Source organism: Notolabrus celidotus, chromosome 22, assembly GCF_009762535.1.
Source record: "Notolabrus celidotus isolate fNotCel1 chromosome 22, fNotCel1.pri, whole genome shotgun sequence".
Lineage (NCBI taxonomy): Eukaryota > Metazoa > Chordata > Actinopteri > Labriformes > Labridae > Notolabrus > Notolabrus celidotus.
The window spans coordinates 1036667-1050712 of NC_048293.1; the positions used below are offsets into that span (position 1 = coordinate 1036667).

General features: G+C 39.8%; 1 protein-coding gene across 3 annotated transcripts; it reads right to left on the minus strand.

Annotated features, from left to right (window-relative positions):
- Positions 1–316: 316 nt before the first annotated feature.
- LOC117806434 lies at positions 317–9002 on the minus strand. 3 transcript variants are annotated; one of them, XM_034675378.1, is made up of 13 exons: positions 7808–9002; positions 7598–7706; positions 7154–7316; positions 6600–6792; positions 6285–6392; positions 5747–5854; positions 5209–5316; positions 4633–4740; positions 4057–4164; positions 3481–3588; positions 2905–3012; positions 1962–2093; positions 317–951 (listed from the first exon to the last, which is right to left on the minus strand). In XM_034675378.1, exons 2-12 carry the CDS (start codon positions 7698–7700, stop codon positions 1965–1967), a joined length of 1344 nt encoding a protein of 447 aa, XP_034531269.1. In that variant the 5' UTR covers positions 7701–7706; positions 7808–9002; the 3' UTR covers positions 317–951; positions 1962–1964. The 3 variants fall into 3 exon arrangements, with proteins under 3 accessions (XP_034531269.1, XP_034531270.1, XP_034531271.1); XM_034675379.1 differs by lacking the exons at positions 2905–3012; positions 7808–9002 and having other exon boundaries at positions 7598–7792; XM_034675380.1 differs by lacking the exons at positions 2905–3012; positions 3481–3588; positions 7808–9002 and having other exon boundaries at positions 7598–7792.
- Positions 9003–14046: the final 5044 nt, after the last annotated feature.

Below are 14046 nucleotides of genomic sequence, written 5' to 3' on the forward strand. Positions count from 1 at the left end.
GTCTTTAGTTGTAAAGATATGAAACTGATACACAAAAAATACATAACCTTTTGCAGCTGCACACACACACACACACACACACACACACACACACACATACTGGTTTCTATTTGGTTTGGGGACCAAGTTTCTGAACATTACTTGTGGGGACCACCCTTTCTGGAGGTTCTTCAGGTCTGAAAAAAATCAGCTACAATTGCCATTGCACGGTTAGCTCATACACACCTTGAAGTTTGTGGATTGATGAAGTAATGTGTTGACCATGCTTATTGGGGACAATCAGAAAACGTGGCAAACATGGTTCAAGGGGACCTAATTTAAATATGATTTGCATAACTCACACATTACTATGTGGTTTATGGGGACATAATGAAATAATCCTCCAATTATTAAAACACACCTGTTCTCAGAGTATTAGAGGTTTCACTACAAAAATGTTAAAGCATATACATCCACTGCTGTCACATTTACTAGTATCTAGCTGAAACAAAATGGTTCTCAACCCTTTTCATTGGAAAAGTTGCTAGTTGGCATTGTTTTTTGGTAATATAGAAGAGTTTTTAATAAGAATTGATAATGCTAAAGCAGACATTATAAGGTCTAATATAAGGAGTATTTATACAAAATAAATCAGGACATCAAAGTCAAAGTTTAAAAGCATGAATGAACTTTAGAATTAACCCAGCTAACCCAGCTAGTCTCAAATTTGACATTCATCAGCAGACTGAGGTATAAACCATACAAGCACTTCAGAAACTGCTTTGTAAATTAACAAGTAAACATAGAAATTGCATTCAACAAACATATAACATGGCTGGAGTACCAGCTTTGCTGTTATAGACATAAAACTTTAAGGTCTGCCAGTCACGGTTCTTGAGAACTCCTGGTTCAGCCTTTAAACGAACCGATTCATGTGCTGCTGCCAGGGTCTTCTTTTCTGTGCTGCTTTACCTACAAGTGAGCAGAAAAAAACATTGCAATAAATACAATCCTTGTATCCATATGGTGTATATGCTACCAACTAATTTAGAGGTTAAATAATGGCTGCAGTGAGTTGGGGCCAGTATTTTTCAAAGAAAGAAGAGGAAGACAAATGATAAATCAGGGTTTGTCAGCCAAACTGTCCGGACCATAAGTATTCAAGACTCATAAAACATGTCTTTCAAATCATGTGTCTTTAACCCTCCCACTACAATGCCTAAGTAGGTATGTGTATTCTGAAACACCCAAGTATGAACACACAACCACAGCCACCAAGAGCAAGTCATGATCTTGCTGAGCTTCCTGCCAGGTAAGAAACGACACTATGACTTCAAGGGACATTCAGGTTTTTTCTAAACATGAGCTGTATTTTAATGAATTTAAGGTTCTTAACAACCCTTTTTTAAATTATTCCAACAGATCTCATTAAAGAGAGTCCTCTAAACAGGTTCCAATTGCTTCAATACAGTTATGGGGGGATATGATCAAAGGGTGTCCACTAACAGTTCAGCAGCTACGATACTGTGCTAGTGGATATTGAATCCGATCTTAGTCTGCGAAGTGGAGATCATGCAACTTGACCAAAAAGGTGAAATGTGTTTTATAAACTTTAGGAAACCTTGACATTAAAGTAAACTACTACAATTTGATTATAGTCCTTAGTGAAATGAGTTTCTTAATCAAACATTTATGTATTCATAAGGCTACTTTAGTCACTTCTAGCTACACAATGAGTGTTTACGGGTTCTTACTATCCATTTGTCTGTTAGTTATTCTGCAGTTATTCAGGCTGTTAGGGGCTAGAATAAAACAGTTAGGCCTAGGCAAGCTTGGCTGAGGCAGGAGGGGAAATCCATTTTTTCATTCATTATTTAATTATGAGGTCAAGAGTTTGCTTCTCTGGATAGATAGCAACAATATTAAAGAGCCCCATGTACTAATTCAATTATAATAAAAACAAGTTAATGTCTAAAATTTACCTTTTAGAAGAAGGTCTCACTGTACTGACACCAAAAGATACCTCTTCTTCCTCTGAGAGTGGTCTGGATCACTAAGTGTTGGTGGTAATGCATTCCCCTCAGTGCGTGGAAGAGTGTTCTCTGCTGATGGTTCTATATAAAAAAACACATTTTCATTAAAATACATCTATTGTATGAATGCTAGCAAACCTACATTTTTTTTTAAATGTTTTTGCACGAGGTGTAATAAGCTAATAACTGCCTGGCTGCTGCTGCCTAGGTCAAAAATGTCCTAATAACTAATTAAACCTATAATAATATCATCATACCTCTCGGACAAAGAGGGTTTCATATAAAGCCTTCCTCTAATACGAGCAAAGTAAAGCCAGGAAAAGCAAAACAAGGCCCGGGTTTACGCTTCCTCAAACTGTGTCTCTAGTGGCCAGGCAGAGGAGTAGGCTTCTGCAGGACGGACACCAGCTTCATGCAGGGTGGTCTGCAAATGTATTTTCAATACAGACTATTAATGTTAAATACAATATTAGTTGACTATGCATCAACCTCTGTCTATTCTCACACACACTGAAAAGAACATGCCTAGTGGGGACATTTCACACAACATCCCTTATGGGGACTGAGTGTCTCTAGTTCATCACTGTGAACACAACTCTTTTCCTCAAACACTGGAGTAAGGTGCGTTTAGGGGACATCGTTAATGTCCTAGAATATGGACACATTTAAGCAAATAGAAGGTCACAGTGGAGCTCAAAATGAATCCTTCATGTTTCATTAACATCTACCTTCTATGTGCATTACATGAGGCTACATGGCATCCCTCATTTACAATAGATATCCGTGATAATACAGTCCCTACCTTTATTAACCTACTCAAATAAAGAACAGAGGCATCAGAGAGTGATGTAGAAGGGTTATGGACAGAGAGCTACAGTCAACATGAATGTACCTGTGGATCAGGGGTATGTGGACCTGGAGCTTCCTCATACTGTGTCTCTAAAGGCCAAGCAGAGGAGCAGGCTTCTGCAGGACGGACACCAGCTCCATGCAGGGTGGTCTACAAATAGATTTTCAATACAGACTATTAATTTTAAATACAATATTAGCTTAACATGCATTAACCTCTGTCTATTCTAACACACAATGAAAAGAACATGCCTAGTGGGGACATTTCACACAACATCCCTTATGGGGACTGAGTGTCTCTAGCTCATTACTGTGAACACAACTCTTTTCCTCAAACACTGGAGTAAGGTGCGTTTAGGGGACATCGTTAATGTCCCAGAATATGGACACATTTAAGCAAATAGAAGGTCACAGTGGAGCTCAAAATGAATCCTTCATGTTTCATTAACATCTACCTTCTATGTGCATTACATGAGGCTACATGGCATCCCTCATTTACAATAGATATCCGTGATAATACAGTCCCTACCTTTATTAACCTACTCAAATAAAGAACAGAGGCATCAGAGAGTGATGTAGAAGGGTTATGGACAGAGAGCTACAGTCAACATGAATGTACCTGTGGATCAGGGTAATGTGGACCTGGAGCTTCCTCAAACTGTGTCTCTAAAGGCCAAGCAGAGGAGCAGGCTTCTGCAGGACGGACACCAGCTCCATGCAGGGTGGTCTACAAATAGATTTTTAATACAGACTATTAATTTTAAATACAATATTAGCTGAACATGCATCAAAACCTGTCTATAGTCACACACAATGAAAAGAACATGCCTAGTGGGGACATTTCACACAACATCCCTTATGGGGACTGAGTGTCTCTAGTTCATCACCGTGAACACAACCCTTTTCCTCAAACACTGGAGTAAGGTGCGTTTAGGGGACATCGTTAATGTCCCAGAATATGGACACATTTAAGCAAATAGAAGGTCACAGTGGAGCTCCAAATGAATCCTTCATGTTTCATTAACATCTACCTTCTATGTGCATTACATGAGGCTACATGGCATCCCTCATTTACAATAGATATCCGTGATAATACAGTCCCTACCTTTATTAACCTACTCAAATAAAGAACAGAGGCATCAGAGAGTGATGTAGAAGGGTTATGGACAGAGAGCTACAGTCAACATGAATGTACCTGTGGATCAGGGGTATGTGGACCTGGAGCTTCCTCAAACTGTGTCTCTAAAGGCCAAGCAGAGGAGTAGGCTTCTGCAGGACGGACACCAGCTCCATGCAGGGTGGTCTGCAAATAGATTTTCAATACAGACTATTAATTTTAAATACAATATTAGCTTAACATGCATTAACCTCTAACTATTCTAACACACACTGAAAAGAACATGCCTAGTGGGGACATTTCACACAACATCCCTTATGGGGACTGAGTGTCTCTAGTTCATCACTGTGAACACAACTCCTTTCCTCAAACACTGGAGTAAGGTGCGTTTAGGGGACATCGTTAATGTCCCAGAATATGGACAAATTTAAGCAAATAGAAGGTCACAGTGGAGCTCCAAATGAATCCTTCATGTTTCATTAACATCTACCTTCTATGTGCATTACATGAGGCTACATGGCATCCCTCATTTACAATAGATATCCGTGATAATACAGTCCCTACCTTTATTAACCTGCTTAAGTAAAAAGCAGAGGCATCAGAGAGTGATGTAGAAGGGTTATGGACAGAGAGCTACAGTCAACATGAATGTACCTGTGGATCAGGGTAATGTGGACCTGGAGCTTCCTCAAACTGTGTCTCTGAAGGCCAAGCAGAGGAGCAGGCTTCTGCAGGACGGACACCAGCTCCATACAGGGTGGTCTACAAATAGATTTTCAATACAGACTATTAATTTTAAATACAATATTAGCTTAACATGCATTAACCTCTGTCTATTCTAACACACAATGAAAAGAACATGCCTAGTGGGGACATTTCACACAACATCCCTTATGGGGACTGAGTGTCTCTAGCTCATTACTGTGAACACAACTCTTTTCCTCAAACACTGGAGTAAGGTGCGTTTAGGGGACATCGTTAATGTCCCAGAATATGGACACATTTAAGCAAATAGAAGGTCACAGTGGAGCTCAAAATGAATCCTTCATGTTTCACTAACATCTACCTTCTATGTGCATTACATGAGGCTACATGGCATCCCTCATTTACAATAGATATCCGTGATAATACAGTCCCTACCTTTATTAACCTACTCAAATAAAGAACAGAGGCATCAGAGAGTGATGTAGAAGGGTTATGGACAGAGAGCTACAGTCAACATGAATGTACCTGTGGATCAGGGTAATGTGGACCTGGAGCTTCCTCAAACTGTGTCTCTAAAGGCCAAGCAGAGGAGCAGGCTTCTGCAGGACGGACACCAGCTCCATGCAGGGTGGTCTGCAAATAGATTTTCAATACAGACTATTCATTTTAAATACAATATTAGCTGAACATGCATCAAAACCTGTCTATTGTCACACACAATGAAAAGAACATGCCTAGTGGGGACATTTCACACAACATCCCTTATGGGGACTGAGTGTCTCTAGTTCATCACTGTGAACACAACCCTTTTCCTCAAACACTGGGGTAAGGTGCGTTTAGGGGACATCGTTAATGTCCCAGAATATGGACACATTTAAGCAAATAGAAGGTCACAGTGGAGCTCCAAATAAATCCTTCATGTTTCATTAACATCAACCTTCTATGTGCATTACATGAGGCTACATGGCATCCCTCATTTACAATAGATATCCATAAGAACAGAGGCATCAGAGAGTGATGTAGAAGGGTTATGGACAGAGAGCTACAGTCAACATGAATGTACCTGTGGATCAGGGTAATGTGGACCTGGAGCCTCTTCAAACTGTGTCTCTAAAGGCCAAGTAGAGGAGCAGGCTTCTGCAGGACAGACACCAGCTCCATGCAGGGTGGTCTGCAAATAGATTTTCAATACAGACTATTCATTTTAAATACAATATTAGCTGAACATGCATCAAAACCTGTCTATTGTCACACACAATGAAAAGAACATGCCTAGTGGGGACATTTCACACAACATCCCTTATGGGGACTGAGTGTCTCTAGTTCATCACTGTGAACACAACCCTTTTCCTCAAACACTGGGGTAAGGTGCGTTTAGGGGACATCGTTAATGTCCCAGAATATGGACACATTTAAGCAAATAGAAGGTCACAGTGGAGCTCCAAATAAATCCTTCATGTTTCATTAACATCAACCTTCTATGTGCATTACATGAGGCTACATGGCATCCCTCATTTACAATAGATATCCATAAGAACAGAGGCATCAGAGAGTGAGGTAGAAGGGTTATGGACAGAGAGCTACAGTCAACATGAATGTACCTGTGGATCAGGGTAATGTGGACCTGGAGCCTCTTCAAACTGTGTCTCTAAAGGCCAAGTAGAGGAGCAGGTTTCTGCAGGACGGACACCAGCTCCATGCAGGGTGTTCTGCAAATAGATTTCAATAAATCAATTTAAAACCAAGCAAACCAGTGTTCAATTTGTGTTAGACTTATGGCATTCTGGCCACATACTTCATCCATTTCAGAGCTTTAAATTTCACTATAATATTTAAAATCATAGAGATGAATCAAATTCATATATTTTGATACATCCATCTATTGAATACCTCAGCTTTGTATTTGTCCCACATACCTTCATCCTCCATGGGCAGTCATCACCTCCATAATCATATGTTATCTCTTCTCCTTGTTGTATGTCATGAAGGGCAAACAAACATAAGTGGGGTTTCCTATTGAAATTAAGTTTTTTCATCCTACAATTTGGATGACTGTGCTCATCGTTGACAAGCCGTCCAAACGATCCATCATCTCTTGAGGCATCAATACTTTCAGGACAAAAGAGGAGAAATGGAAAAAATTTAAAACTGCGCTATCCAAATGAAAAGTGTTTCACTTGAGAAATATTTCAACCTTTGATAGTTAAATATATTCAAAATGCGGGACAACGTAAGGCTTTACCTGGCTTCAAGTCTCATGTTTTATCTAGGACATTCATTTATTAGATTTTTTTCATTGGAGTCAGCCAGGCAAACAAAACATTTTGAACTAACAACTTTTTTCAACTACACCACAACGTTTTACATGTAGAAAGTAAAATAAGTGCCTAACTTTTGTGTATGTGCCAAGAAATAAGTTTAGTGTAGTTGAGTTTAGGGATAAATGATGTGATGAAGCTCCAAATCTTACCACCATTTCTTCCTTCTCCATTTGAAAGAGAACATAAATGCCAAACATGCTGGGTGGTAAATGCTTCGTCTTCTGTTGGTTTCTGCACCATCAATCAGGTCCCCTCTGTACTCTAGTACAAAATCTCCTTTGGAGAATGAGGCTAAGGCAAATACACCACGTCCTGTTGACCAATATAAACAAAATATATTTTCAACAAGACAGAATACTATAAATGTTATTCTGCTGCAATATGTAGTCTAACAAAAACAAATTTTTCAAATGAAAAGTGACAATCACGCTGTCATAATTTGACTTCCTTTGACAGCAGCTTGTCATTTTGTTTATCTAATATAACCTGCAGATTATCAAAAGTGTACCTGCATCATTATATTAAAGAGTACATCTATTAAGTAAGTAGTGTTTTAAAAATATTTCTAAGTACCAGCTCTGACATCATCTTACCTTTCACTGCATTGATGTATTTGACCTCTAATTTGCTGGTTTTGTCAGTCTTCGAGCAAACATGGTTAAGGGCATCCTTGCGTGGACTGACCCTGGGCAGCATCTCGAACTGCAAAAGAATGTTAGAAAAATTAGCAAGCTTTTGCATCAGTTCAAGAAAAATTACATTCAGCTTTATAAAAAATCCAATTTATTTTAAAAATGTCTTACTATGCTTGATTGCTTTAAAAAACAAACTTTCAAGATTTCTAATAATTCTCAAGTTGCCACTTCAGAAACACTTTAACATGATAGATTCAAGTAACAAGTAAGGGGGACATTTTATTTAAAATAACATGCCCCCCCTGCGTAACTTGAATCTATCATGTTAAGCCTGTGGTGTCCCTGCAGGCTTAACATGATAGATTCAAGAAACGCAGGCTTAAAAATATCTACATGTCCACTTTGAAAAGCATCTTTTGTCTTTTTCCCCCACGCTCTTGCTCCTTCAATGTCTGATCATTATTGCAAAAAATATTTTTATTTAAATTATCTAAATCATTTTACAGCTGTGGAATTGAAATAATTCAGAAGAACCAGGACACACGTATGCAAGGGAGGCCTAGAATGGCAATACCTTTTTTGATATTTAGATTGTTTTCTATCAATAAGTCTAATGTAAAAATGTCCTAATAGCAAATATATTATGAATAAGAAAGCAAAACCATCATTAACATGATCAATTTTACCACAAACTCTCCAATAGTTGTGAATAAGGATCCCGTTTTACCTGGAGAAATCCAAACAATATACCCTACATGTAATTTTTAGTTAGTTTCTGCAAAAAACATTGATGCTACACTTGCTAACTGGCTAGTAAGATTAGCCTCTCTAGCTAATTAGTGCTAACAAGCTTGCATGCTGAGTGATAGGACGTAATTAATGTTATTAGAGGGTCAAGCTATCTATAAAATGTTATACAAATAATGATTAAACCAAATAATTAGCTTACCTTGTAGTTTAGGTAGCTCCTCTTCTTGTCTTCTTGCTGACAACCCCCTTAAATAGGCCACCTTGTTGATTGCTATCTCTAACATGCAAAATATCATTGTCGATAAAATCCTTCTTCATGGGGACCAGGAAGTGGGCGGGAAAAACCATATTTGGAAGAAGTGTGTGTGAAGCACAGTGAGTGCAGTTCCAGCTTCAAACTAAAGGGGGGGCTACTGAGCCCTGCTCACACACTCACACTAACCAGTTTACATGCCCTATGGGCCAAAGCCAAAAATCAGTCCAGCACCTTCAGAACAACTAGTACATTGATTTAAAATGGTTTCCCTTATGGGGACCTGATTTTTTGTCCCCATACCGCCAGAGGTCCCCATGCTGTGACTGTGTAAACAGATCGTTGTCCCCATAAGGTGGTAATTACCAACACACACACACACACACACACACACACACACACACACACACACACACACACACACACACAAACACCCCTTGTGGCAGCAGGTTTGTCCTTTCATACCTCATAAGTCAATCAGTCCCTCCCTCTCCACCAAGAAAAGCAATTAAAGTGATGCACAGTCAGTCTCCCTCCCTCCCTCTCCTCCTCCTTCTCTCACCCAAACACCTCCCTCCTCCTTCTCCTCCCCCCTCCCTCCACCCCCCGCCTCAGATTGCAGGCTTTATTAGAATCTAACAAAAGGCCATCGGGACCTCTCAGCAATGTCTGGTTATTGTGGCCACACACTTGTTGTCCACATTCCTGCATATTTAAAGGCACATGTGCACAATCACAGCTGAATGCTGACATTTAAAACAGAGATCTCACGCACACTTTAGTATTAATGGGGACAGACAGGGATCCGAAAACTCTTTTAACCTGTCAGATTCAGGCTGGATCACTTTCCTGAAGCCTGGCATCCAGTCTGTCAGTCTGTTTCCTTCTCATTCTTTGAAGACAGAAGGTTGTTTTTTTTGCTTTCTCCACAACAAAAACAACCATTTCACACAACCAGACTCAATTCTGAAACAATCTTCTTGCAGTGTCAATCACAAACTTTTGGGAGCACTTAAGTCCTACTTTATTTGCTATTTGCTGCATCATAAACAAGGTAATATATCACATCATATTTACCATCCCTTATCCATCCATCAATCAATCAGTCAGTCTTTGTTCAGCTTGATATGTGCTGGTTGAAAACAGACTTGGGGCATATCTTAAGCAGGGCGAGGAGATGCTGCTGGGACAGAGCTGGGACCCCCTGCTCTCTGAGGAAACACAAGCAAACACTGAATGGGCTCCACAGATCAGCTGCAGAGAGCGCTTTGCCATGAGTAAGCTGAGGTAAGGGCATCTTACAGGGCATCAACAAACAAAACAGAGTTTCAAAAATCTTCATCTTGGAAGGATTTTTGAAAACCTCAATTTTTGATTACCTAAAACTTACACTTTGCATGTGGACAAAGCCCAGAACGCCCAGAAAAAGCTACATTTTCAAAAATACCAGCCTACGAACGGGCAAGGTAGTACAGTCATGGCCAAAAGTTTTGAGAATGACACAACTATTAATTTTCCCAAAGTCTGCTGTTTCAGTTTTTAGAATGGCAATTTGCATATACTCCAGAATGTTATGAGGAGTGATCAGCTCAACAGCAATTAATTGCAAAGTCCCTCTTTGCCTTGAAAATAAACTTTATCACCAAAAACACATTTCCACTGCATTTCAGCCCTGCCACAAAAGGACCAGCTAACATAATTTCAATGACACACAGGTGTCACACACATTAACACAGGTGTGGGTGTTGATGAGGACAAGGCTGGCGATCAATCTGTCATGATTGAGTGACTGGACACTTTAAAAGGAAGATGGTGCATGACACCATTGTTCCTCATCTGTTAGCCATGGTTACCTGCAAGGAAACACGTGCAGCCATCATTGCATTGCACAAAAAGGGCCTAACAGGGAAGTTTATAGCAGCGAGTAAGATTGCACCTCAGTCAACCGTCTATCCAATTATCAAGAACTTCAAGGAGAGAGGTTCAATTGTTGCCAAACAGGCTCCAGGGCGCCCAAGAAAGTCCAGCAAGCGCCAGGACCGTCTCCTGAAGGTGTTACAGCTGCAGGATCGGGCCACCACCAGTGCAGAGCTTGCTCAGGAATGGCAGCAGGCAGGTGTGAGTGCATCTGCACGCACAGTGAGGCGAAGACTTTTGGAGCAAGGCCTGGTGTCAAGGAGGGCAGCAAAGAAGCCACTTCTCTCCAGTAAAAACATCAGGGACAGACTGATATTCTGCAGAAGGTACAGGGACTGGACTGCTGAGGACTGGGGTAAAGTCATTTTCTCTGATGAATCCCCTTTCCCATTGTTTGGGGCATCTGGAGGAAGGCTTGTTCGGAGAAGACGAGGTGAGCGCTACCATCAGTCCTGTCTCTTGTCAACAGTGAAGCATCCTGAGACCATTCATGTGTGGGGTTGCTTTTCGGTCAAGGGAGTGGGCTCTCTCACAATCTTGCCTAAAAACACAGCCATGAATAAAGAATGGTACCAGAACGTCCTCCGAGAGCAACTTCTCCCAACCATCCAAGGGCAGTTTGGTGATGAAGAATGCCTTTTCCAGCATGATGGAGCACCTTGCCATAAAGCAAGAATGGACTGCCATCAGTCAGGATTTGGTCCAGAAGTTGATTGACAGCATGCCAGGGAGAATTGCAGAGGTCTTGAAAAAGAAGGGTCAACACTGCAAATATTGACTTATTGCATGAATTCTGTGTAATTCTCAATAAAAGCTTTTGATACTTATGAAATGCTTCTAATTGTATTTCATTATACCATAGAAACATCTGACAAAAACACCTAAAAACCCTGAAGCAGCAGACTTTGTGAAAATGTAATATTTGTGTCATTCTCAAAACTATGGCCATGACTGTAGTTAGTTATGGAGCTGCAGCATTTGGACCAGCTGAAAAGTCTGTAGAGACTGTGTTGGAAATTGAATAATGCCTTTGTCCAGTGGAGAGTGAATATCTGCTGTAAGATTGTCTTGATCAGCAGAGTTTGTCTTTAAATGATTTATTTCTTGAAATAAAAGTCAAACGTTCAACAGAGCATCAGGTCTGCAGAAGGAAAGTGACCAAATGGAGAATGTGCATTGATATTATATAGAAGAAGAAGAAGTCAAAGAGAGCAAGAGGAGGGATTATATGATCTAAAACATATATGGGTGCTGTTACAGATGGAGGTAGTTGGTGACCTCCATGGAGCCCTTCATGGAGAGCACCTGCCCTCATTGCACCCAGCTTGAGCTCACCAGCCTAGCTGCTCAATAAAAGGAGCTCCTTTCCCTCAGTTAGGTGTTTGCAACAGAGAAGACAACACCTTCAGTTGTTTTCTCTGGGTTTTGTTTGGAGAGTGTTGTTGTGAGAGAGTGTGTGTGTTTGTGGATGTATTGTGGAGGGATGGAGGGTGGCATAAGGATAATTAAAAAGAGGATTGATCTCTCAGGAGATTTTTTTGCAGATTACAGTTTGTTTAGGCCATTTCCTTAATTTGTCTATACTTTGTGGTAGAAATAGTGGGTGTATGTGGTGCTTTACACCTCCACTCCACCTTTTAGACCCCAACGGCCTTACATTTGTTCGTGTATGAGGGTTTTAAGTTTATTTTTGTTAGTGTCCCTGGGTGCATCTCAAAGCTCTTAACTGCAGTCTCCAGGGATAATCGAGAAAACAGGAAAGCAGAGTTGAAAGAGATAACCTTTACAATATACTGAGAAAAAATAGTCAAAGAAATGTTAAATGTCACACTGAGCAGATGAGATGTATTTTTCATCAAGTATTCCTTTATTTTCTATTTTCACATTATGGAAAAACAGATATTTAAGATTTAGAGAATATAGCAATGAATTTACGAGATTAGAGTTGGACATTTATTAGAATTAAGTCGTAATCTTAAGACATTAAAGTTGTAGTTTTGTGAAAAAGAAGTCGTGATAATCAATGGCTATGGTTATATTTAGATTCATATTTTTCACAGTGTAAATATGTTCTGTGTCATCAGGTCAATTGAAAGTACTTAACCGTGCCAGAGTCTCACTTTGACTATACATATTAGAGGATCAAACCTTTGATCTCTTCCTGTCTGTCTTTCAAGTCACCTAAATAACATTCAAGTAATAATGTGTTATCACCATCACTGACACTTAGCCAATAAGGATCTTTACAGTCATTGACAGTTATTGATCCTGGCCCATTCTAAGATGTTAAATCAGCACTTTAGTTGTCTAAATGAAGAGTACATCAAAACTAACAAGCTCTTTGTTGACTGAGGTCAGTTTAATATCTGACACCGTGAACAGCAGCGGGTAATGTACTCCAGTGTATAGTTGTTTTCTTTGTCATGCTATCATGACGGGAAAATTAGCCTTAAGGCTAACTCTGGCATATTTACATTGATGCGACACTGAAATGTTCATTAATATGCACTGTCCCTTTAAATAAATAAAAAATAAATAAAAGAAAACAAGCTAAGTGGAGGATTTTTGTTGAACATGTGTGCATGTGACTCAGTGCTTCATTTCTGATTGGTTGAATATTTATTACGTAATAAATATCAGGTTAAAACAGCCCCCTTAAAACCAAGTGTGAAAACATGTCAAAAACATAAATGAACATGAACACACAAAATGAATTGAATTTGAGTTTTATTTTTACATAGTTTTTAATTTACAGACGATCTGAAATATCATAGGTTTAACATTTTTATTGATTTGGTTAGCAGAGGCTTTAAAGTCATAGAGGGTCGACATTTTTCTTTTTAATTGAATTCACTAGACGGGCATCCAGAGGGTACTTTTTGACATTTCAGACATCTGAGGGGCATCCAGAGGGCACTTTTTTACATTTCAGACATCTGAGGGGCATCCAGAGGGCACTTTTTTTTTTACATTTCAGACATCTGAGGGGCATCAAGAGGGCACTTTTTTTTTACATTTCAGTCATCTGAGGGGCATCCAGAGGGCACTTTTTTTTTACATTTCAGACATCTGAGGGGCATCCAGAGGGCACTTTTTTTTTTACATTTCAGTCATCTGAGGGGCATCCAGAGGGCACTTTTTTTTTTACATTTCAGTCATCTGAGGGACATCCAGAGGGCACTTTTATACATGTCAGACATCTGAGGGGCATCCAGAGGACACTTTTTTTTTTACATTTCAGACATCTGAGGGGCATCCAGAGGGCACTTTTTTTTTACATTTCAGTCATCTGAGGGACATCCAGAGGGCACTTTTATACATGTCAGACATCTGAGGGGCATCCAGAGGACACTTTTTTTTTTACATTTCAGACATCTGAGGGGCATCCAGAGGGCACTTTTTTTTTTACATTTAAGTCATCTGAGGGGCATCCAGAGGACACTTTTTTTTTTTACATTTCAGACATCTGAGGGGCATCCAGAGGGCA

What these genes read in the sequence shown, in the direction of transcription:
- LOC117806434 (XM_034675378.1), bottom strand. Translation starts at nt 7,700, where the DNA reads ATGCTGCCCAGGGTCAGTCCACGCAAGGATGCCCTTAACCATGTTTGC. An exon ending in CACATTACCCTGATCCACAG is followed by an intron (nt 5,855 to 6,284) that starts GTACATTCATGT and finishes ATCTATTTGCAG; the next exon opens with ACCACCCTGCATGGAGCTGG. An exon ending in CACATACCCCTGATCCACAG is followed by an intron (nt 2,094 to 2,904) that starts GTACATTCATGT and finishes TTTTTTATATAG; the next exon opens with AACCATCAGCAGAGAACACT.